Raw genomic sequence first — 13,784 nt, forward strand, 5'->3', positions numbered from 1 at the left:
AATTATCAAAAGCCTTTTAATTATTTATTTTTTACACAATATGTCAGCGTGATCATCGTATGAAACCAATGTGTTAAAATATGTACATGTTAACTTTTTATGCCCTTTTTTTATTTGTTTATTTATTTTATTTATGTATTTAAATACATATAGTTAATTACACATTATTTGAGACATAAGTCCCAACTCCATGGTACTAAAAGTCCTGTGTTGAGATGGGACGAGCAATAAGTTGACACAGATACATGAGTATATCACCACAAATATAGGATCAGAAACACAAAAAAATTGTTCAAAAATATGGCACACCAATATGGTAAACAGTAAACTCAAACATTCGGAAAAACATCAAGGAGTTTCCTAGTTTATCTACTGTATATTATTTGAAGTGTTTATTTCTACACACTCATAAACACGGTGGAAATAAAATTTACAATACTAGCTATGAAACGCGTCTTAAAAGAAAACAGCTAAACATGGCACCTAAAATGACAACATCATTTGGTCAAATGAGTCAAATATACCTTAGACCAAGGATATATAACAATATACCATTTGCCACAAAAGCAGATAAAAATCTTGAGCAATTTAAACTATTTGTAAAAAAATGGCTACTTGATTTGGGTCCCTAGAACTGTCTTGAGATGGCTACCCCACCAAAGCAGTAAACTTGTTAATATATATGAATTATTTTTGCTTTTCGTGTTTTGTATTTGTATCCACACAGTGTCTCTATGAATATATGTCATATACTCGTATATTTGGCATTTGTGTGGATGTTGGGCCACCGGGAGCTGACAGTAGCTTGTTACTTGACCTAATGTCTGCACAGTAGTTAAATGTGTGAGCTGTACTAATAATATAATGTTGTTAACTTTTTCTTTGTTTTTTTTTTTTTTTTTTCATATTCCTTTCTCTGAAAAGTCCTTCGTTTCTTTTGTGATATGTCAATACCATATTTTAAAATATTAGAATCTTAATTTTTAAAAAATCGCATGACAAATGAGACTCCTGAATTCCATCCAGTAATATCTAATTTTAATAAACTTGTTTAGACCATAAAAATGAATGTAAAACGATCTCCCTCTATACACACTATATAGTTTTTACTCTATTGGAGACGTAGAAACTTTATTGTTAATTATGTATAGAGTAATAATGCGGAACCTAGGGAGGAGCGTATTACGTTAGCTACAGTTCGCAGCAAAACAATTGGCCGTACTCATGTCGAGAATTGCCAAATGGATATTAATTTGCATTGTAATTACTTTTAAATGTGTACCTGTAAATTTATTATTGCAGGGTTATTCCAATCTATTTTTCTATAATTCTCCTATATTTATTTTATAAAACTGAAAATACATGTGTGTATATATTTTTTACATTTATTTATTCATTTTATTCACAATATGTTACATTTATTAAGACATAAATCCCAACTCCATGGAACCAAAGTCCTGTGTTGAGTTTGTTTGTTTGTCCGTCACATCTCCGAAACGGTGAGTCGTAGCGGCCTGAAATTTGGACACTTTATTTTAGATGCGATTTCAAGGTTGACGTTGCTATTTTCGAGTAAAATTTTAATTGACCTCTACTCGATTTTATATCAAACTTTATATGGATGCCTAGTGCGGCCCTGACTTATTGCCCGTAATCAACTGTCATTATTAACAGTAAACATACTTTAACTCACAAATTTATAACCTAAATTGAGAAAAAATTGTATCTGAAGTAAATATGTTGATATAAGGAAAGTTTTTAAGCAACATAATACACGTGTCGGGACAATAAATGCCAAAAATTAATGTAAATTATGGGAAAATATTCGGAATCAATTACCTGTGAAAACTGACTCCTTACTAACCTTTTGACGCTCCTACTGCTACAACCAGACATACTGCAATTCACCATAGTCGATTTTTATTTAATATATCCAAGTTATTTACAAACAAAGCCAAGCACACTGACAAAAGCATCCGACAGAACTGTTATGTGTTTGTTGTCAAACAAAACAAAATGGTTGCTAACCAGCAAACTAACATCGCTTGCGTTCTATGAAACATAGTGAAAGGGCTTCTCTCTAGGTTACGCATTAGTACTCTGAGAATAAAACACATTAAACGATACTTTTAATTAAGAAACAACAAAATATAGTTTTACCATTTGTGTAATCTTCTTCAGTGTATTCAATGTCACTATCATGAGCGATAACCTGTTGAAGATAAAATTATTAATATCGTATTTTGTAAAAGAAAAACGTCTTGAGAAACAAATATTTTACTAATACGTCACTAAAGTGTTTATTTACATTAAGTTATAGAGTTAATTGGTTTTAATTTATTTTACTAAATGTCTACTATACGCGTTTTCAATCAGCGGCTGCCTATGGCATAATTGGCTGAGGGGGTTGCTAGACAATAAAAATGTAATGAATCAAGGCGCAAAATCTCATAAAGCTTTTATTTTCCCTTTAATTTAGTTTGGAAAATTATACGGAGTCTTAGAGCGTCTTATCTATGACCTATAACATAACGCGGACAAGTAAGATAATCAATAATAGTTGGAAGTGTTTTGATAAATATGTATTTGAACATTGTTTTTCTGTCACTCTCTCGCAAATGCCTCCCGGTATTGTGCGAAAAAGACAACTGCAAGTCGGACTGATTAGTAAAATCGACGTTACGTAGTCCCATTTTCCGCAATCCAAAACTGAACCGATTTTGTTTTTTTTTTTAAAAAGGATCAGAATTAAATTCTTCGAGTCCGTACATTTTGCGCCGTTCAAAAATAGTAATCATATTTGTATAATACGGTATGAAGATGACAGATAAAAGTGGCAGCTTTTAAAGGTTTTTGAATGGTCCCAGTTCCCATTAAAAAACAATCAGTTAAAAAAAAATATTAGCGAGACGCAATGGTAAATACATAATATGGATTGTAAAAAAAACACTGCTCTAGTGCCATAACCCGGGGAGAAAATACGGGAATACGTTTGCATGAAAACTAGTCAGACCAGGAGAAGAGACGGTGGCCGATAATGAATAGGTATGACCCGTAAATTTAAATTAGGCAAAAGTTTTTTTTTTAATATCATGAAATACCATAAACGTTGTTTTTAAAACTATGTCATACCTACATAGTTTATATAATATTCATATAACAATATTAATTTAGAGACGTTTTTACACTTCTACTTTAATTCTGTATGAAGTATTTTTCCGTAAGATAAAAATATGTTTTAAAATTAGTATATCAAGGTACATAACCGTACCTCTTCTTCGTCTTCAAACTGTTCGTGGGGGGCCTCTTCCTCTGGCTCCGGGGGCAACATTCGAGTTAGGTTCTGGCTAACCATGGTCAGGGACTGCTGGAGAACAGCGGGAAGGGAGGACAGTGCTGCCAGCTGGCGTTGCATGATGCGGAGCTGGTCAGCCATACTTGGCTCTGAAATCATACAGAAAATAGTAGTCATCATCTGCTTAATAATACAGCAGAGATAGAGAGCATTTTAGAAAAGGGAATATGGAAGTCTCGGTATTTACAGGGCTGGTTTAAGTGGCCATTTTACACACTGTAACATTAATATTTTTGCCTATGTTTGAACATTTAATAAATTCACGTTGGATTCTTGCCATTGTGTGAAATGGGCCAATCACGTGATGGCGCGTGGTTCGCACGTGCACAGCAGTTTAGTCTTCGTGAATGTACTTTATTTATTTATTTGTTTATGTATTTCACAATTTTAAAATGTACAGAGTTTCTTTGTTTCTGGTCCCGACTAGCAAGGAAATTCGTGTGTTTAGGAAGGACCTTATTTTTTACATGTGTTTGTTAGTTTATTTTACTAAACGATGCTTATAAAAAATCAAATAATAATAATAATAGGTAACATTAAAAAAATCAAAATAAAAATAAATTAGAAAATATACCATTAATAGTTAAGAAATGAGACCTAATGATTATAAATTAGAAAACATACCGATAATAATAAAAATTAAAGCATAAATATAAATTATAAAATATACCGTTAGTAATTAAGAAGTGAAACAAATATAAATTGGAAAATATACCAATAATAATAAAAATTGAATAACAAATATAAATTAGAGAATATACCATTTATAATTTAAAAAATGAAACATTACTGTGAATACTAGTCGTCATCGTCATTCACTTTCCGCACCTAATGGTGCATAGGGCACTTCATTATACACCAATCGCAGCGTATCTCGATTGTTGTTACATGAAGGTAAGATGTTCCGTCTTACGCTTCAGGTACCAGTCCAGGGACTATGAAATATTCTATTGTGAAAAAACCCTTTAAAATAAATATTTCATTTCAACCATGTCGGGAATCGAACCACGGGGCGGAAAATACTAGTTATAATAAGAAAATAAATGTAAATGACCAGACATAAAAAGTAAAATTACATTTAAATAAAAACAATAATAAAAATTTTGGACATCTATTTTCATTTCCTTCAAAAGTTATCTTTCTAGAAATACGAGTTTACAAATTATGTTTCTGGTCGCGAATAGCTAGAAATTTCTTGAGTGCCATACGTGACCTACCTTTATTTTCTATCTCTCCATCTTCTTCTTGGGGTGGTGGGGGAGGCCTTCTCACTGGAGGAGCCTGCATAACAATCTTCCATTATTATTTTTATTTATTAAATTTATTTTGCTTAGCCCTACATCATTAAATATTAGTCTGTAAACATTAGAAAACGTGAGCAAACGAGTGTAATTTATGTATATTGACTACAAATGGTGATAACTACGATTGTCCGGCGCCTAAATATCTGGACTCATCCTAAAAGACAATCTGAAACATCCTCATCATCATAAAAGGTGTAAATAAATAAATAAGCTAAGGGAAGGCGATTTCTATGGTACGGGTCGTATTGAAACTGTGGTTAAAGCAAGCCGCTGGGCACAGTTGTTCCTTGGGTCATATTGAGTCTATTGAGCCCGGTAGGCAACGTGCCACAAACCGCAGGGGGAGGGGTCAAAAAGCCATCCGCCGCGCCACTAAAACTTAGTCAGTACAAGCTTGGTATCATTTTCGTATAAAACAAAGACAAAACATTTATTTTTTCCATGCACTATTAAGAAGTAATTTCCTGCATCAAGCATACGTCACAAGAAGAAGTCTGTGAGGCAACGACAAAAGCCTCCTTGCCTCCTCTTTCACAGTAGTAGCTTCTCGATTATGGAATAATCTACCTACTAATGTAACTTGCTAAATATTTATTTTTTTCCTTTCTCCTCCCTCTTTCCTTCTCTCTTTACTCCAACCTCTTTTCATAGAATAGTGTAGATATTCAGTATTTTTTTGTTTCTAAAATTTTTACGTATTTCAACGTTTTGTATTACAATGAAAATGTTATAATATACCTACAACATGTTCATGTACTACTGATTAAACACGGTAAACTGTATATGTATATAAACAGTTTAATTAAATAAATATTAGCCTTCGAAATGTAGATTTCCCGTGGCTAGTGTCGCAGACTCTTGGATCAGAGGTCCGAGGCTCGAACCTCGAACCTGATCCCCATTTACTGATAGTGAGCACAAAATTAAAATATTCGGGTAAAATCAGCGGTTTATATATGAATGAGATTAATTTATGCCTATTATGTGCATATTTTTTATTTTAATTTTAGTATTACTATTCTATTTTTCTTATTATTGAATGTTCGCGTGTCTTTTTAAAAATGTGTTTTTCTCTTTCCTAATAGTTTAGCGAGCGGTATAATATAGTATTAGATAAATAGTGTAGCTGTTTGATTTTCAATACAAACTGTATAAATTGGCTTAGTGAGTTTCGTATTTGTGGGTACCTTTATTTTTAAAATAAAAAAAAATATATTTGCCTTCTTATAATTTATCCACATATTTTAATTTTGGGGGCCATTTTCAACGAGTTGTATAAAACTCACTATTAAAAAAAGGAAATTGAGTTGGGGTAGAGTTGGAAACCTGGACCTTTCCGCGACATCATTTACGGGACCACAACCCGATTCCATATCGATTCCGATTACAATACGCTTGTTTCAAATAAATAAATCACAAGGAGGCTAATATTTTTTCTTTTTATCGCCATCAAGTTGAAAATAGAAAACATTCGTCCAGAATTCTGGTTTTATTTTCCATACAGAATTATATTTTAAAAATAAGCAGCATGCAAGAAATAAGTTAGGAATAATGTAGGTATGTAAAACAAACTTTCATCTGTTTCTCGATCTAAGTGGCCCGCCCTAAATCTTAAAGTTCGTAGACTATATTTAAGTTATAGGACGGGTGCGCATGAGTTGATTTGAGGTTTAATGAAGAAGATGGATTACAATTGAAGTTATTTATTGAGTAGTTACACACGAGTTACATCCTGTTATTTTGTACAGAAGGAATTTACAATAGCAAAAACTTTCGGAGAGCTGGTGGCCAGGCGACATGAAATGCCTAGATGAAATGTAATGAGTTCTTCCGGTGTTTAATATCTTGTCCGAGCTGACGTTGCAGCGGACGGCGCGTTGCGGGCTAAAGCGGAGTTTGTACCTGTCAACCTCCCAGTTTTGGTGTTGCTCGCCACAAAGTATTACAATTTGATTATAATTAAAATGTTTGTAATTACATGTGATTGTTTTTACGGGTACAAAACTATTAAATCCATGCTATTCATTTCCGTGTTCAAAACAATTATTGACTAAGGTCTTTTGAATGGGATTAGTAAAGTGCGGACTCAAAGAAAACACAGTTGTTCAAAAAGCTTATTTATTAACTCGATATAAAACTTAAATAAGGATTCATTCCGTTTACAATTCACCCGAAAGGCAACATTCTATGACATTAGGATAACTTACAACGTACAAGAAACAGTATTAAAACATTTTGTAGTGTAGGGACGTGCTTGTATCAGGGAATCACGAGTTGTCTTCATCGTCCTTTTTAATGATAGCAAATTTATTGCACAGAAAGAAAATAAGTACCTCAGGTGATGGGTTTTGTATTTTTTTCATATCCATAGCTTGTCTTAAATTCCTCATTAACTTTTTGTGAGGTGCTTCCTGCAAATAAAAAAAAAAAACAAATGAGATATTAAACCTAAACCAATTTTTTAAAGTTTTTTTTTCCATTCTGATTTTAAATTTTGTGTTTGCTTAACGCTTATTTTCGCTTTATTTGAGATAAATAGTTTTTTAAGTGCCGAGACAATGACTAAATAAATAATACCAGGGCCTCGATTATGATGGGAAGAAAAAGACATCATACATTCACCTTGGCGGTATAGTTAAAGATAAATTCTCTCTAGTGATTATAAAGATATACTACCGACCCCCCACCTTCAAGTTTTGGGTAGGTACATCGATATGAATCAAGAGGAAGCGTACGTCACGGTACACATATCTACGCTCTAAAGTGACATAGCTTCAGTATGACGTCATAGTTGAAGATTTAAGTCTCCCGACCGACTATAAAGGTATAGTACCGATACCCTTACCATCAACTTTTGATGTAAGTACATCATTTTATACCGACGGGTCTCGAACCCCTCGATACGTTTGTCTACGCATAAAAAGTATTAAAAATTTTGTTCCACCGAGCAATTTTTCCTTTAATTATGATTTATTACTATTAAAAATGTGAGACAGAAATAAGTAAGTTTTGAAGTCGAATTAAATTCCGACATAAATGTCACTTTAATAAAACAAACGATTAGATATGAAAATAATGTCGCTAGGTTCTCTTCTATTAACAAATAAGAGTGTCTAGGCGTCAGACACAGATAATATGCGTCAGAAAGTTACCACTCTAAAAAAATAATTTAGTTATTATATTTTTTCCATCTGTTTAACTATCTTCCGAGTGTATGTATCGAAACGTTATAGAAGCCGGTTTTGTAGTCGATCGGTAGATACATACAGATGATTGCTAAGCGTACCTCCTAGGTGATTTCCAAAAGTCATGCAAAATTTATGTTCAAGCGAGCATTTTTTGCTTGAATTGGAATTTACTGGAGTTTATAATCGCTTTGAAGTGGGCACTTTTTATTACAGAAGCCTATTTAAAATATAAATGAGAACTATTTTAAATTTTAATGACGTAAGGAACACGGATTAATTGTTTGCGGTCATTCCATTGGCTTGTTTCGATCATATGATGTCGATATGACAAGTAGGTAGAACATACCGAGGTAAGATACAGATAGTACCGAAGTTTAGTTTACCGTCTCGATATATACAAATGAAGATAGCGTTCATAATCGAGGCACTGTATTTATTTTAATTAATTTATTTACATATATTGTTATTTCTATTTTTGTATCTATTTTGTTTTTTTTATTTATTTCTCTTTTTTATACGTTTTAAAACTTAAATTATATTAACAACGGTTAGATTTTATTCGTTTGACGAAAGTAATAATGGCTATTTGGTAATAAGCTCGCCAATGTACAAATATTATGTACAAGAAGTCAAATAAATAAATGAGCATCATTTTTTAATACAAACAAGATGTCGTCACCTCGTCTCCCGTTGAGGCCTCTATGATGGGGGGCGGGCTGGTGTCTAGCACCACGGGGTGCCAGCACTTCTTCTGGGCCAGCTCGGGGCGGGGGGCGGGCCTAGGCGGCAGCAGCGGCAGGCTGGCTACGTCTACCCGCACTTCCTCTTCCTCCTCCTCCTCCTCCTCCACCTCCTCCTCCTCCTCTAGCCCGGATTCCAGCGCTAGGGCGGCGGCCTTGGCATGCTCCTCAGCCTCTTGGTCCTCGAGGCTATAAAAAAAAAACAAAAAGTTATCTCTTAAACTAGAAAATTTACCATGTACATTGCGTTAGAATGTTTAATAACCCTTTGTTAATGTGTTCGTCGGCGATTCACGTCGGAATTACGGGACGCGGACATGACTTGGGAAGACACGCGGGAGTTGGCCGCAGGCAGAGAAGCCTGGAGAGATTTCGTGGACACCATGTGCTCAACCTAGGGAGCGAAAATAGTTTATTTTATTACTAATGTGTCAGTGTTCCATATAAACATACAAATTTTGTTTGTGTTGGAAGGCACACTAGAATGATTTTTATGAAAACCTTTTGTGATGCACACATAAAGCAGAGTTTATTAAAGATTTTAATATGCTGTACATACCTAGACGTTAGAAAAATTCTACGTTTTCTCTGGCTACTTTTTTTTATTTGAAGGTTACTTTTTGGTCGTGATAAAACTTTCGATCTGTTTCTTGTCACACTTATGATGACATATTTTTTTTACATTTCCCTAGCCCAAAGCAACGGTCAGATATCTCTGAAAAACATATTTTGAGATAATCATAAGAACAATTCAGGTTAATCTCACTGTTGCTATGTACTGCAGAAATACTTAAATCAATAATGGAACATCGTACAATCGAACAACGAAATTGTGAAAATTTACTTTTAACACTTTGATCACCGGCCGAATACACATAGAATTTACCCTGTGCCCGGCCCATTTTTGTGAAATTTCATGCTTTGTAAAGGGTTTCTTAAACGTGCCATAATTATGAAAATACTAAGTTAAATCAATTTTAATTTCTCAAATTTCATCATCATCATCACTCCCTTTCCGCACCTAATGGTGCATAGGGCACTGCATTGGTACACCAATCGCAGCGTATCTTGATAATTTTTGTTACATGAAGGTACTATGATCAGTCTTACGCTTCAGGTACCAGTCCAGGGAATATGAAATATTCTAGTGTAAAAAGACCTTTTGAAATAAATATTTCATGTCAACCATGTCGGAAATCGAACCCGAGACCTCTTGCATGGTAGGCAAACGCGCTGACCATTACACCACAATACCGTCAAATTTATTTGAAACAATTAAATAAGTCATTTTTGTATGATAGTTTTGCCAACATTGGCCTTGATGGAGAACCACATTGCAACGTTCGCACATATACCTACAGCGTCTCACTTCTTTTTTTTGTGATTTGTATATCTGAGCCGTGTAAACACGTGATTATAATAACCACGCGTTGTGTCCCGGCCCCGTGTTTTCACGTAGTTAACCAGCAGCGAAAAAGTACCAATAAAAGACACTAGATGTCAATAAAATGCACTTTTTTGAACAGCTAGTAAATCACGTGCAAACACGGGACCGGGACACAACGCGTGGTTGTATAATCACGTGTTTACACGGCTCCGGGATACAAAGTGTTAAAAATCAATTCGCCAAACGTACACGGGCCCTCATGAAACCACAAATTTACTGCGTGACAGTTTGGCGACAACATTATTTCCAGAAATGGTCTGTTAATTGGCCTCCATGATCCTATAATTTGACGCCATTGGATTATTTCCTATGGAGCTACGTTTAGTCCGTGGTCTATGTTATTTCAAATACAATAAAAACAAACTCATTTGAACCAATAATTGCTATTTTTATTTCAATTTAAAGTTATACCACGATTAAAAAACACTCGTCATATATACTGCGATCATTTCAATAGTCGAACAAATTAACTGGCCTTATCATCATAGAAAATATTCATTGCGTAATAATTGTCATAATTTACAAACGCTAATTATTTTTTTAAGAAATTAATTAAGTTCAAAGGTATTATTTTTTAATTATACGTATCTATATAATTATAAAACGTAAAAAAACATTATAAAACAAATGTTTAACCAAAAACCACCTACTTAAAAAGGTCTCCGAGATATGTCCATTTCCGTTTTAATTATGTTCAACTAAATTATTTTTTTTATCTGATAATCTTTAATTGTATCTATCCCAGAATGAGTTTGCTAACTCATGGGAATACAATTATGTTTTGTACATTTTTGTATTTTGAAATAAAAAATAAAAAAATATTAAAGGTCTTTTATTAATATTGTCAGTTAAGTAGAGACATATCCGAACAGCATGCATGATTTATCAAATTATATCGCCACCCACAATTTTTTTTTGGTTTTCAATTTTATACCTTTTGTTCTTTCAGTGCGTGTAAAATTAAACATTATCTCAGACTCTTAAGATGAGCAATATCGGAAATACATAAATATATTACGTAGAATGCGGAAGACACGCCTGGTTTAAGATAATTAATTTTGATTCAAGTTAGTGAAATAATGTTAATATCATACGTGAAGATTTGAAGAACAGATATATTGTTAAGATTGTGTTAGGTCAAGTTACGGCGCCTATTTTTTTAACTCCGGATTTCTAACTCATCGTGGTCGAGCGTCTTGAGTATTGCAATCATTCACTCGAACATGCTGGAAGAGTGTTACTTCTAGAAGGGTCTTTTGACTCTTAAAAGGCTGCGTTAAAAATTATTTTTACGCGGTGATGTAACATCGTGTTACCTCAAGTAAAGGACCGATTATTCTCAAGTTGAAAAGACATGAAAAATAAAAACATAGAGACATACTGTAAAATAATTATTTTTCCATCTTTATATATGTAATTCTTCTGTTCGTGTGATGTCACTGAACTCCTTCTAAACGGCTTAACCGATTTACGTGCGGTTTTCAGTGAAATGTAGATTTTTGCGCTGCGCGTGTTTATAGATATTAAAATTTCCAATCGAACAATCTTTATCGACCTACAAGGGTTGCATTCGACGAGAATGCATACGAGTAGGTACCTACTTATTAATGAAAAGTCTTTTTCCAAGCTAATAGCAGGCAAGCCAACGTTCACGCAGGACAACATCTGTCGGGTCCGCTAGTAATTTATAAAATGTATAATATAATTTATGCCTGTTATAGCAAAATAAATTAAAAGTCATAAAAACGCCGGTCATTTGACTCGCATGTACTCCTGCTTGCTGCCAATAACCGAATGATTGAACTAATTGGTACACCAATCGCAGCGTACATTGATAATTTTGTTACATGAAGGTAAGATGATTAGTCTTACGTTTCAGGTGCCAGTCCAGGGACTGTGAAATATTTTAGTGTAAAAACACACTTTTAAATAAACATTTTATGTCAACCATATTGGGAAGCGAACCTGAGACCTCTTGCATGCTAGGAAAATTCTGTATGGTAAAAGATCTCTTAAGGTGCCAATAATAATAATTTTTCTGAATTCGCAAACGATTTGATAGAAAAAAATCATAATTTTAATAAATACCCTAGATTAAATGTTCTCAATGTTGAAAATAAAATATTAAAATTAGACAACTTGGAAGTATAATAAAATGGAAAAGCATCATAAAAAAATACATAACAAAATAACAATATGTTTTTTAGTCCACTCCTATTTTGTTTTAAAGATCGTATCCATTTCACTTTACACCTCCTATATTTACCAGAACAACATGACAAAAAGGCTCGGCTTATTAGCTCCATATACAGACATCTACTGAAGAAATATTCCACAAATCACAACTTAAGACAAATTATACGCTAAAACAATACTCACTTACAGATTCAAAAACTACTCTTACTCAAATGAAAGACATAACCCCTACAATACATCACAAACAAATAATATAATCACTAGATCTTTAACACAAAGACAACTTAAACAAATAAAAACTAATACCACTTTCGGACCAAGGGATTTTGAGTATTATTCAATTAAAATCTATAACCCACTTCCACTCTCTATTAAAACATTAAGTAACGAGAATTTTTTTAAAAGGATATAAAAAAGGGATAGTGGAGCTAGGTAGAAGTAAAATGGATTGTCTCATTCGCCCAAACCAATATTGAATTAACTACTCCAAAAGTGAATAGCTTATGTTAGGTTGTTGTTATTTTCATTGTGCGTTTTGTAATATAAATAATATAGATGTACAAAAATAACTAGTTTTTAAAACTGTGAATATTTCGGTTATTATCTCTGTTTATTAAGTTAGTCTTTTTTGTTTATTCTCTAATGTAAAAACATTTCAAAAAAGTATATTGTGAAGTGTCCTCGGCAAGGGTAACCCCAGTGAGGTCAAATTATTTTAATTATTAAGTTTGTAAGAGAAAAATATAAATAAATAAATAAAATATGTTCAGATGTAATATCTAGTAAACACTGTTAAAATAAAATAGGAAAAAATTCATTAGTAAATTATACCTTGATCAAGAAGCTTGTGTAGCTTAGAAACTGGTAGGTAGAAAGAAAAAAAAAGTGGTTAAAAACAAAGTTGTTTTATATTTATGTAATTATCGTGAATAGCCATAAAGTTAATGCTTCAAAAATAAATTTTGTAATCATTCAATTTAATTCATCAATTAATTCCATTTTTTCTTAATTTAGCGATTGGTGGTTAAGTACCCTATTGAAGGTTCGCATTGTTACAAATATGGCATCCCAAATAAATCCTAAGTACGTTGATTTCAGATTTCGCTAATTTCACCGATTACTTCATTCAGATTAGAACAGAGAGAACTAGTACTCTTGTGAAAATAATTCAGTGGCACGTATTGTTCATTGTTCATTACTTCAGTGCACAATCAGATACTAAATGATTCGCTTTTCGTTTCATTAAATCGATTGATCCAACGCTCCATCAATCGGTTTGCTGTTAATCGGATGTTACTCTTTAATTAGATTTAACGCATCGCTAGATTAGGTGCCAAGATGTTTAAAAATGATTACAACAAATTTTATAATTATTTTTCATACGTTATTTACTAAAGATTTATTACGCAAGTTGACGAAAAAAAATTTACTTATCAAGTACTAAAATTTGGTACACGGAATAATCTATTTTAACACGTTATTTTTTTTTGTTTTTTTAGAATATACATAAGAGGTAAAACAGAGTATACAACAAACAAAGGATAATTACATAGC

The 13,784-nt window shown here is 33.0% G+C and overlaps 1 protein-coding gene across 3 annotated transcripts in view; it reads right to left on the bottom strand.

Moving 5' to 3' along the window:
- Positions 1-13,784, bottom strand: part of LOC148276213 (uncharacterized) — a 43,418-nt gene that overhangs the window by 8,871 nt on the left and 20,763 nt on the right. For all 3 annotated transcript variants that reach the window (XM_088234581.1, XM_088234582.1, XM_088234583.1), the window contains 5 exons: positions 8,527-8,776; positions 6,993-7,070; positions 4,573-4,636; positions 3,272-3,444; positions 2,161-2,212 (listed from right to left, as the gene is read on the bottom strand). In XM_088234581.1, coding sequence (XP_088090707.1) covers positions 2,161-2,212; positions 3,272-3,444; positions 4,573-4,636; positions 6,993-7,070; positions 8,527-8,776 — 617 coding nt within the window. The remainder of the gene's footprint in view (positions 1-2,160; positions 2,213-3,271; positions 3,445-4,572; positions 4,637-6,992; positions 7,071-8,526; positions 8,777-13,784) is intronic.

This window comes from Micrasema longulum, unplaced genomic scaffold (genome assembly GCF_059751315.1).
Source record: "Micrasema longulum isolate JH-2025_06_02 unplaced genomic scaffold, ASM5975131v1 h1tg001259l, whole genome shotgun sequence".
In the NCBI taxonomy this organism is placed as follows: Eukaryota; Metazoa; Arthropoda; class Insecta; order Trichoptera; family Brachycentridae; genus Micrasema; species Micrasema longulum.